We start from the raw sequence: 12,626 nt of genomic DNA, 5'->3' as shown, positions 1-12,626 counted from the left end.
CAGAGTTACCACAAAAGCTCACCCTTGAGCACTTCGTGCTCAGGTGGACAAATAAACATAAACAAACACACACACACATCAATATGTTGTTCCAGTTGAATACAGAAACTGTTTCTATGATAATGATTATAATAAATTACATTATAAGTTGCAAAGAAATAGTTACCCTTCTGACTTGACTTTTAATTTTTGGATCACTTTTTGTTTTTATCTTCTTCACGGCAACAGGAATTCCAAATATTTCCTGATTGTCTGTACAAATAACGAAAGAACTTTGATTAACAATATTGTATTAAGTTTAATTTTGCTACTAAATCAACAAACACTTACAATAAATTTTTATATTTGTTTTTTTATTCTTTAAATTTCTTGAGCCCATAAAGAATAACGATTGCTATCAAAAGATGCTGCACAAGTCATTAAAGGTCTGTAAATACAATAATAGTCTTAACAAGTTAACATCAATGGATAATGCATGAAGTAAACAAGCAATGCACAAGAAAATAAAACAACAATGACATGATAATTAATGAGACAATCAAATTTGCAAAGTAATCCCCTTTTTCAGTATTTGCTTTTAAGACTTGATTATAAAAACGTTTATGTACAGTTTGACAATTGATGCATTCTTATGTGCCATGGCATAATTTAATTGGATAAATCTTTTTTATTTTTTGTAAATCATTATAAGAAAAAATAATGCTGAAAGAAGGCAGTCTGAAGGACAGCTAAATCCCCTCTCGCAGTGAACATGAATGTGTTCTTCTTCACCTTTTACCAACCATGACCTTGATGTTGTGTCATGCATGTCATAAGCACATAGTCTCAAAATGGTGACTATATGTGCCAAGTTATTTAAAAATTCAAAAAGTCAAAAAGTTATGGAAAACATTATAACCTCGACATTAGGGGTAGCAACCTGAATGTTGTGCTCTGCAGATTGTGTCATGGTGGGGGTCATTTGTGCCAAGTAATTTTAAAACTTTTGAATTGTCAATAAGTTATAGAGCTGACATGACATGAATAGATGTTTTTACATTGGACCTTTGAGTGTGATCCTGACCTTCAGGGTCGTGACTTATTATTGTGCTTTGCCAATGGTGTCATAATGGTGATCATTTCTGCCAAAATATCTTCAAAACATTGCAGTGGTTTAAATGTTATGGACAGACAAGAAATGTAGACTTTCTTACATTTGACATGTAAGTGTTACCTTGACTTTAGGGTTAGCAATTCAATTATTGCGCTCTGCACATCATCTCATAATGGTGATTACTTGTGCCAAGCTATTTAAAAAAATTTCAGAGGTTTAAAAGTTATGGAGGGAACATTTGACCTGTAAGTGTGGCCTTGACTTTGGGGGTAGCAACCCAATTATTGTCCTTTGCACATGTTCTTTTAATGGTGATTAATTGTGTCAAGTTATTAGTTCCCTACCGGTTTATCGGAGGGGACTCTAGGTTTACCCTCCGTCCGTCCGTCAGTCCGTCCGTCCACAAAACTGGATCCCGCGATAACGCAAAAAGTACTGAAAATATTTTTATGAAACTTGATATATGGATAAATGGCAGTATGGAGATTATGCTCGTCTTTTTCTTTTCTTCCTATGTTGAAAATTCTGGTTGCTATGGCAACAAATAGACTGAAAATATGTCAAATTTTACACATAACCTGGATCCAGTGATAACGCAAAAAGTATTGAAAATATTTTTATGGAACTTGAAATATGGGCAGATGGCAGTCTTCAGATTATGCACATCCTTTTCTATGCTAAAATTTTGGTTGCTATGGCAACAAATTGACTGAATTTCAAGATTTCTGATTCTAGTTTTTAGGTTTTTTCACTATAAGTTCTTTATTTCTTAAGGTATTTTCTTCAAACTTTAAATATAAGTTTCTAGTCATCACATTGTGTATGACGTCTTCTATATTTTTTTCCAGAGTTATCTCCTTTTCAGAATTTTGCTTTAAAAAATGTTATATTTTGATAACAGGGATGTTTAAAAAATTACTTTAGAGTGTCCTTCAGTCTGACTGTCTGTCTGTACATAAAAACTTTTTGCTGTGATCACTTTTAATTTGTGTCGTTACGTCATTCGGCTCTAATGATATAAAATGACCTTTAAATATTAGACAGTTTGTAGCCGAAACTTGTTAATCATGAAAACGTAAATATATACGGAATATTATGTTGTAGCTTTGTATTTTACTACTAGCAGCGGTGGAAAAAATGATATCTCGCGAGACCGAAGGTCGAGCGAAATATCAATTTTCCAACACTGCGACTAGAAAAAGGTATACTGTAGGCTCAGAAAGCTACTACAACATAATTTTCCTTTTATTATATACCTTTTCGTTTGAATTATAAATGATTTTCATTATATTACACTTCTATAAGAAATTTCAGAAAATGAAATGAAGCTGTCAAGAAATAAATTTATGACCCACAGATAAATACGTAATTTTTGCAAAACCAGCCACGCCTTTTATAATTTTGGTTTCCGTTTCCAAATGCTACGTTTATACACATCTAATATCGGAACCAACGGCAAAATAAGTCCGGCACTTACATATATGGAATATTCTATCCGTTCAATCCGTTCAAGCGTATTTTCGCTTAAAGTTCATCCTGTATTTTAGGGAGAAAATTTGTAGGTATATAATAAAGGCTGTCATTGACAATTCTGATGTTTTAATTTATATATGTTTTAATTGCAGTCCTATTTATAGTTACGAATTCTACGAATTAAAATAGAAAACGAAAGTAGCATGCAGACGGTGTTGATATTGTGTGATAAAACATCCGAGTAACCGAGTACTCGATCGGAAAAATGACCGAGTACTCGAGTATTGATTTTGGTATTCGTTGCCATCCTTTCTTTTAAAGAGACATAAGTGAATGGCCAATGGCCCTACATAATGCTGCTGGTGTTCTATTCGGTAGGGTACTTATGAATTGCTTGTAATACTATGATAATTGCTTGTTTTTTTAAAAATTCAGCGTTTAAAAAGTAATAATATAATAATAAATACCACATTTATATAGCGCCCTTTTCATTAAAATGTTCAAAGGCGCTTTATATCAATCATATATGTCTAAAACAATATAAATGAACAGGATTATGAACATTAAAAATATTTTGCATTAACTAATTAAAAGTATAAATTATGGAATTATTTTTACATATTAATACAATATAACTTAAAGATCCTTAAAACTCACTTTACAATATTATTGTCATACATTAAAATTGTCTTCAATATATAATAATAGATAAGATCTTGCTAAATCATCATTATAAAACAATAGAAATACTAAATTGATTTAAAAATTGTTTGTTTAAAAAAAACAAAAAAAACAACTTTTTAATAAAACTTATATTCAAATAACAGATACTTCGTATTCACTGTTTATAAAATTCATTCATAACAGTCACTGATTATTTTCCATAAGCTAAATTGAAGTAGTGTGTTTTAAGATGTTTTTTGAAACTTTCTACTGTGTTACAGTTTTTTAGATGACTTGGTAGTGAATTCCATAGCTTAGGAGCTGATGCCGAAAAACTCCTTTCACCAAATTTCAGTTTAGTTTTTGGTTGCACTAATCGTACAGGTGCATTTGAAGAGCGCAGATTTCGGGAAGTGGAATAAACTTGAATCATTTCCTGCATATATGATGGAGATTGTTGTTTCAGTGACTTGAAAGTATGTAATAAGATCTTGTAATTCACTCTATATTCGATTGGCAGCCAATGAAGATCTTTCATCACTGGTGTAATATGATCTTTCCTAGATGTACGTTTAATCACACGGGCTGAAGTATTTTGAACAAGTTGAAGTTTTTTCATGGTTTGTTGAGGTATACTATATATAAGAGCATTGCAATAATCCAGTCTTGATGTCACGAGAGAGTTAACGAGTGTTTTTGTAGCTTCTTCGTTGATATATTTTCGAATACGTCCTATCTTACTTATTTGGGCATACGAAGATCTGCACACGGAGCTAACATGATGTTCCATATTAACCCTTGAATCAAGGAATGCACCCAAATTCCTTACACTTGATGACTGTTTGATTTCAACTTGGTCCACATTGACAGTTATATTTTTCACTGAGTCTGTATTGCTACCCGACGAAAAGACTATAAGTTCTGTTTTGTCTGAATTCAGTTTGAGAATGTTGCTGTTCATCCAGAATGTTATTTCTTTTAAGCAGTTTGAGACAGAATCAAGTACAAGTTCAGTTTTGGTGTTGTCCAACGGTTTGAAAGAAATGTATATTTGAGAATCGTCAGCATAGAAGTGACATTGCAGACCATGTTTTCGACAAATTTCGCCAACAGGTTTTGTGAAAAGTATGTAAAATTTTGGTAATGGAGCGGACAAAAAATGTAGACTTTCAATATCTGACCTCAAAGAATGACCTAGACCTTTTGAATAGCAACGCAATTATTGCGTTCCGCACATTATCTTATAATGGTGATCAGTTGTGCCAAGTTATTTAAAAAAAAGTTCAGCAGTTTAAAAGTTATGGAGCAGACAGGATATGAAGACTTTTCAACATTTGACCTTTAAGTGTGACCTTGACCTTTGGGGTAGCAGCACAATTATTGCGCTCTGCACATCATCTTATTATGGTGATCACTTGTACCAAGTTATTTCAAAAAATTTTCAGCAGTGAAAAAGTTATAGAGCGGACAAGAAATGTAGACTTTTTTATTATGAAATGAAGACTTTTCAACATTTGACCTTTACGTGTGACCTTGACCTTGGGGGTAGCAACCAAATTTTTGTGCTCTTCACGTCTCATTATGGTGATCACTTGTGCCAAGTTATTTCAAAAAACTTTTCAGCGGTTTAAAAGTTATGGAGCAGACATGAAAGTGTTAGAGACAGACAAATGGATGTCCGGCCGAAATGGAATAAGGGGCCATTTATTTTGTCATTTTCTTTTGTTTAATAGAGGGCCAATAGCCCCTTACTCAATTGTTACGGAATGGACTCTACTCTTTTGTTCTGTTTACAGTTAAATGGCACCCTATAACTATTCGGTAGTGCGGAAGGACTGACGGACTGACAGAGGGAGGCCATTCCTATATTCCCCTTTCCGCTTTGCGAAAGGGATTAACAAAAGCAGTCACTATATAGCAAATTCTGAATTAGGACATACATATACTTACTGCAACAATATACTGTGCCAATTCGACCTTGTCCTATAGGCTCTTTATCTAATGATGATTCCAAGGTGATTATTTCATGGCTTTGCAATAGCATCAATCTACCATCAAAGATACAGGAACTCTTTTGAAACATTTTTGCATCTAAAAAAGAAAGTGATGAAAGTTATCTTATTTACATTTGTTTTAATAGTAAAACATACTATCATTGGTTTATTTTAATACTAAATAAAAGAATAATTGATATAAGATATCAAAAGTATTTAAATCATTATCAACATCTATTGAGTGCGCGGGCAAAAAGGAATCTTGTTTTACTTCTAAATGCATACACGCTGAAGAACGAACAAGAGAATGGTTGACAAAAAAACAACACATCATTTCATTACAGATGAACATAAACATTTTACATCTTCACTGGATGGCCAAGAGTATGCAAGCTAGATAAATACTTTTGCAACTTAAAAACAATTCTGCAAAGGATTATTTTATATAAACATAGCGATAAGATGTGCTAGACTTTAGGCTCAATAAAAATGGTTCTTTTCCACTTCAAACAGTCTTTATTCTGGGTATGTGATAAAACAAGAGGGCCATGATGGCCCTGAAGTCGCTCACCTGTATATAGGCCCCCGAAGCGAGGCCGGTTTAAACCCCACGGCTTTTATTTGAACAAACTTGGTAGACACCCATTAGAAGATGTTTCATGCTAAACATCTAAGGGCCAGCTGGTCCAGTTTTTTCTTTACACATACCGTTAAAAACAATGACACACCTCGGGCAGGGCCAGTTTTGACCCCAGGGCTTTTATTTGAACAAACTTTGTAGACACTCACTAAAAGATGCTTCGTGCTTAATATCTAAACTCTAGCTATTCAGTTTTTTTCAAAGAAGATTTTTAAGTTTTTGCTATACACATATAAGAAAAATCAATGTCCCCCGGGGCAGCGCCAATTTTGACCCCAGGGCTTTTATTTGAACAAACTTTGTAGACACTCACTAGAAGATGCTTCGTGCTTAATATCTAAACTCTGGCTATTTGAGTTTTTTCAAAGAAGAATTTTTATGTTTTTGTTATACACATATAAGGAAAATCAATGACTCCTGGGGCGAGGCCAATTTTGACCCCAGGGCTTTTATTTGAACAAACTTGGAAGACACCCATTAGAAGATGTTTCATGCTAAATATCTTAGCTCTAGCTATTTGGGTTCTTTAAAAGAACATTTTTTTAAAGTTTTTACTATATGCATATAGGGAAAATCAATGACCCCCCTGGGGCGGGGCCAATTTTGACCCAAGGGCTTTTATTTGAACAAACTTGGTAGACACTTACTAGAAGATGTTTCATGCCAAATATCTAAGCTCTAGCTCTTTGGGTTTTTTAGAAAAAGATATTTAAAGTTTTTTCTTTTGGTTGCCATGGCAACCAGAGTTCTGCATGGAATTAAATTATTTGAACAATTTTCAAAGGTGACGGACGCCAGACGAAAAGCGATCACAAAAGCTCACCCTGTCACTTTGTCACAGATGAGCTAAAAAATTACTAAATTTATTGAACTCATTGAATAAAACAATATTATGATCACCAGAGGCTCACATAATATCATTATATTCAACTTGTTCAATTAATTCATATTGAACTTACACGCATTAATATTCTCTATTTATCTAGATAAAATACTTGCCAAATGTGTTTGCCTAATTTTATGTATCGAGTTTTAGTTAATTGAATTGTTGAAACCTGTATGAGTTTTATACACACCAACACATAAGAGGCCTTGTGGCGATATTCAAGATTAACTGCCCCTCCGTTCATTTTTTCAAGCACAAGCGGTATTACCTTATCTTCTTAGTGAACAGTGTTTGACTAATCCTTGTCAGTTGAAATGCATTGTCATTATTTAACATTCTTACATAACTATAGCAAGAGACAGGTGATTCATACACTGAATATCATACACTAAAAGTATTATCATATACCTCTCCCACATGAAACAAACTTTATTTTTATACTTTTTATTCTGTACTTTTTGTGATCACACAATAAGTCATATGATATACCGGTAAAATGAAATAACAATGAAAATATCCTGGATTTAAAGTTGATTCATTTAATATTTTAATAATACCAAATGGTTATTCAACTGGTACTTACTGAGCCAATACTCTGTAAGCTCCTTTGTTTCAAACACATGCTCTTCTGTCGTGCATTTGCATTCAACTTCTGATTTTTTTGACAGTTCATCTATTGGGAACATATTTTCAATTGAATTGTGCTTTGAAGACGAACATTTGAATAACACCTTCACGTTACCAGAACGGTTCAAACAGTTGGTGAGCCGGTCTAAGATGAATGTGTAAACATCAAGACATACAGATTGGCTAGGCTTTTCCTTTTTTGTGCTGTATTTTGTGAGCCATATTTGAATTACATGATTGAAAAAATACACATAAAGTGTATGATTTTGTTCCAGATCAAATATAGCACATCCACGGTAAACCAAGTAATTTCCATCTTTTTTTGATAGCTGCCATTTATTGATACAAGCTGCAAGGAGTTTGTTGAAAACATGTGCATGTAAAAATTGTAATTCTGTTGTCAAGCACAGTTTACTTGTCGACATCCTATTTTCAGGTAACCGTTTTGGAGATAACAAATCATCTGGTGGTGTTTGTTTCAGGAAACATGGAGCAAAGTAGTAATCAGTTACCTGTAATGATCAAACATGAAGTTACAGAAAATTCTTCTTAAAATGCCTCCACTGAGTTTTTTGACATAACCGTCATTAAAAAATATTTGATGGTCAGGGCGAATTGTAAAATCATTCGCTCACCCTGTTTTACCAGAACCGTCATTATTTTGCAAAATGACCAAATATTATTGTTTTTTTTAAAATCCTTACTACCAGTTTTGTTAAATAACATTAAAGCTACATTTTATAAATATGTAGAAATATTTTGCGTCAGCCTAAAAACCTAGCAGTCTATGCTTTTACTAACCTTTTTTATAAGTGTTGTTAACCCAATCAAATACTGTTCAGAAAATAGTACTGCCTCTATCATCCGCATACTGCTTTGTAAGAATCATGTACTAGTCATAATCAACCTTAATACTTAATATAAGGACTGTTGACCAAAGCATTCTTAAGCAATTGAGCGGATAAGCCTTTTGAACTTAATGCCCTTGACGTTAACCTTTGACCCAGTGACCTCAAAATCATAGGTGTCACAAAATGGTCTTGACCAACCTCCATGCCAAATATGAAGACTGTGGGTCAAAGGATTCTTAAGTTATTTGGCGGACAAGCTTTTGAAGTCAAGGGCGCTGTGACTTTCACCTTTGACCCAGTGACATGAAAGGCATTATGGGTCTGCTGATGGTCATGACTAACCCCCATGCCAAATATGAAGACTGAGGGTCAAAGGATACTAGTTATTGATTGGGCAGACAAGCCTTTTATAGTCAAAGCCCTTCTGACCTTGACATTTGACCTCAAAATCAATAGCAGTCAGCTACTTGTCATAACCAACCTCAATGCCAATTATGAAGACAGTTGACCAAAGCATTCTAAAGCAATTGAGCTGACAATCATTTTGAACTACATACCCCTTTGACCTTGACCTTTGACCCAGTGATTTCAAAATCTATAACAGTCATCTACTTGTCATTACCTAACCAAACTCCATGCCAAATATGAAGACTGTGGGTCAATGGATTCTTAAGTTATTAGACGGACAAGCTTAAATAAAGGCATCACAGGATTACAAGAAAGGGACAAAACACTGTCCGTCAAATAAGGTTAAGAATTACACAAAAATCAACTTTCAAATTCATTTTTACTACATTCTTTTCCTTTGCAGACATATTTAAGTGTTTGACTTGATCTGTGTAAGGATTTGAAAGTTTATGTCTTTAGACCCTTTGACCTCAGTGGAGCTCATATATGTCTAATTACTTTCTAAGACCAGATGATCTTAACATTTTGTAAAACTAAATCAGATACTAAATATTGCATGAAAAAATTGTTTGCACTGTTAATCTAGAGTAAGAATTGTCAGTTAAAATATATATATCTTAACATGTTTTATACTCACATCAGATGTACCAGGGAGATGATGAGGTTTGGCAATGATACCTAATTTCTCCAGATACTTTAACAGGAGGTGTCTGTGTTTGTGAAACTCAATATTCCCTTTCGGGTCCCAGATCTTTTCTATAAATACAGAATTAATGAAATTAAAATTCATCACATAAAAACAAATTATGATATATAAACAATTAATCATTCAACTGAGTATATACTAAACATAAACAAGATATCATTTAAAAACATCTATATTAATGGGCTCAAAAACGAATTATTTGAGCAATTTTTGTTATGAGCTACATATTCCTTTATAGTTTTTAGTGAAGACGGATATCTTATCTAAAAGTTTTCCTTTTTAGTGATAGTGGTAATCTTGTTCAGCAAACCGGAACAATTTTACAAAATTTTATAAAGAACTGCCAAATGATCAGTTCTGCAAATTTTTATATATTTATAAATATGTAAATATTTATTGGATTATTGAGACCAAGAATTCATTTAACACTTTTTTCTATCTTAAGTTCTAGTGGCCAAGGATGTTTAACACACTGCCACCATAAGATTTTGAAAGGGGACAACCATAGGGTCATTCCACTATTGGTGGAGATATAGAAATCTTAATGACGGACAACTGAAGATTGACACAGGGCTATCACTATAGCTCACTGACGGACAGACCGACAGACAGACAAACATTAGCAAAACAATTTATCCCCTCTTCTTCTAGTGGGGGGGGGGCATAACAATATTTGAATATGTTTTTCATATAAAAGTTAAGTTAAACTCAGTGACACCGGGGTTGGGAACAAATATGAGGCATAAACATTTAACCTGCAATGGACTACATGGTGATGTTACATGTCTAATACCGAAGCAGTTTTGGAATGGTAGTTTTCAATGAAGTAAAATTTGTAAAGCAATGTTATCTCTTGTGACTTTTAATGCACCTCAATGGCACCTTTAACATTATCATAAGATCAGTCCTGTGAGTGTGGTTCTATCCATCTTCTAACAAGTGGCAAATATCTAAATTCTGGACATTTTAGTTTTAAACTGGAAATGTGTCCATAGGACACGGATGGCCCCAACGCGCCACTGTTCTGTCAATCTTATGACTATAGGTCAAATATTTTTTGAAAAATAAAAATCTTTTACTAAGTAACGGGCAAGAACTTTACAAATACTAAATAAATCCACAAGCAAACCCAATGTGTATAAGTACGCATGCTGACCATCATTCTTGTTAACTTTCAGGCCTACAAGTCAAATACTTTTTGAGCTATGCATGAACAAGTTGAAAATTGCAAATTTATACTACTGTAAGTCAAGGACAATAACCCCAACAAAACTGAACAAAATCTACATGCAAAACCCAAGGTGCATAGCTTCACAGTGATGTTGATCATTATTCCTGTAAAGTTGGTTGATTATAACTCAAGCACTCCAGGAACAAATAACACAACATAATGGAACTGTTTTCATTAAGTCAAGGGCAATTAATCTGACAAAACAGGATAAATCCACAAGTGAAATCTCAGTTGCACAACTTTACATGCTGAGCAGCATTCCAGTAAAGTTTCATGACTCTAAATCAAACACTTTTTGAGCTACATGTGACACAAGTTGAAAATTGCAAATATTTTCTAAGTCAAGGGCAATAACTCTAACTTAACATGATACATCCACAAGCAAAACCCCTGATGCACAATTTTACATTCTGATCAACATTTCTATAAAGTTTCATGACACTAGGTCGAATACTTTTTGAGTTACATGCGACACAAGTTAAAAATTGGAAATTTTTACTAAGTCAAGGGCAATAACTAAAAGAATACTAAATATATCCACACGAAATTACCCAGGTGCACAACTACAAATGCTGTTCAACATTTCTATAAAGTTTCATGACTCTAGGTAAAATACTTTTTGAGCTACGTACGACACAAAAGAGAACGGGCGGACATATGGACGGACGGGAAAGGGTAAATCTAAATGCCCCACCCCTAAAGTTGGGACACAAAAAGCTGTCTAAAGGTTTATTTTATTTTTAGCTCCCTTGATCCCTAACAGGGGCAAACAAATTAATATGAGCAAATTTGATAAAAGACTACCTAAAAATGCTACAAAGTTTGGTGATCATTCTTCAATTGGTTCTGTAGAAGAAGATGTCTAAAGGTTTTTCTATTTTTATATCTAGATCCCCTAAAAGAGGCCAATCAAATTAATATGAGTAAATTTGATAAAAGACTACCTAATAATGTTGCAGACAAAGTTTGGTGATCATCTATCAATTGGTTCTGTAGAAGATGTCAAAAGGTTTTTCTCTTTTTAGCTCTCTTGACCCCTAAAAAGAGCTACTTGAAATCATATGAGCAAATTTAGGTGTGACTGTCACAAGGATGTTACAGACCAAATTTAAAGTAAATCTGTCCAGCGGTTTCAGAGAAGAACATGATTGTTGAGGCATGAAGACGGAAGCCCCTTTGATACTCATAGCTCACCCTAAACCTTCGGTTCTGGTGAGCTAACAAAGGTCAATAACACCAAAATTAGGCAGGACAAAGTAATGGTTCTTTTGCACTGTACTTCTACTCAATGAGATCTATCTATCTACAGTTTCATGTTGATTCCTTTTGTTGTTTCAAAGTTATGACTCGGACAAGAATAGCGGACTGCCAGAAAGACGGACGGACAGACAAAGCCGTCACTATATGCTCACCCTTCGGAGAGCATAAAAATCAATTACCTCTTAGGTCGAGCTAACATTTTATTTGAACAAGTTTTGTAGACACCCACTAGAAGATGTTTCATGCTAAATACTTAGCTAAGCTCTAGTTCTTTGGCTTATATTTTTCACGACCTTCATGCCGAATCATTCATGCTTAGTTTTAACAATATTGGACTATCTGTATAGGAGATGCTGTTTCAAGAATGACACAAATCAGATGCTGGATGCAAAATGGGCTGAGGCAGACTAATCACAAAGCTCACCTTAAAACAACAATGTTTTGACTAATCAGAAATCAGATCTATTTCAGTACATATTAATTTCTTTTGTAAAGATATTGCAATTCTTTTAAATACTGAACTTACCAACAAGTGTTTCTTTCAAAATTGCACTCTCTCCAAACTTTATCCATTCTTGAAATATTGCTGGATCTTGCCTGCTGCAGAAGTCTTGAGCAGTAATGAGACTTTTGAAAGCGTCTATCAACCACTGTGGATCAAGGACAATAGTGTCGCTTAATTCCTCTTCACTGAAGAAAATTCATAGTTTATCAAACAATTAAAATGTTATAATGTCCTTTTTCTTGTTTGGTAATTATCTTGTATTACATCCTTTATCATATTATGCAATACA

At 33.8% G+C, this 12,626-nt stretch overlaps 1 protein-coding gene across 3 annotated transcripts in view; it reads right to left on the bottom strand.

Annotated features, from left to right (window-relative positions):
* The window catches only part of LOC132749353 (uncharacterized), a 73,754-nt gene that overhangs the window by 27,319 nt on the left and 33,809 nt on the right, over positions 1-12,626 (bottom strand). For all 3 annotated transcript variants that reach the window (XM_060739081.1, XM_060739083.1, XM_060739082.1), the window contains exons 9-13: positions 12,359-12,522; positions 9,273-9,391; positions 7,333-7,888; positions 5,180-5,320; positions 167-252 (exon numbers count right to left, since the gene is read on the bottom strand). In XM_060739081.1, the coding sequence (XP_060595064.1) occupies positions 167-252; positions 5,180-5,320; positions 7,333-7,888; positions 9,273-9,391; positions 12,359-12,522 (1,066 nt within the window). The remainder of the gene's footprint in view (positions 1-166; positions 253-5,179; positions 5,321-7,332; positions 7,889-9,272; positions 9,392-12,358; positions 12,523-12,626) is intronic.

The sequence above is a fragment of the Ruditapes philippinarum genome, unplaced genomic scaffold, assembly GCF_026571515.1.
Source record: "Ruditapes philippinarum isolate M1 unplaced genomic scaffold, ASM2657151v2 ctg526_1_1_1_1, whole genome shotgun sequence".
NCBI classification, from domain to species: Eukaryota; Metazoa; Mollusca; class Bivalvia; order Venerida; family Veneridae; genus Ruditapes; species Ruditapes philippinarum.
This window is presented reverse-complemented; position numbering and strand designations above follow the sequence as displayed.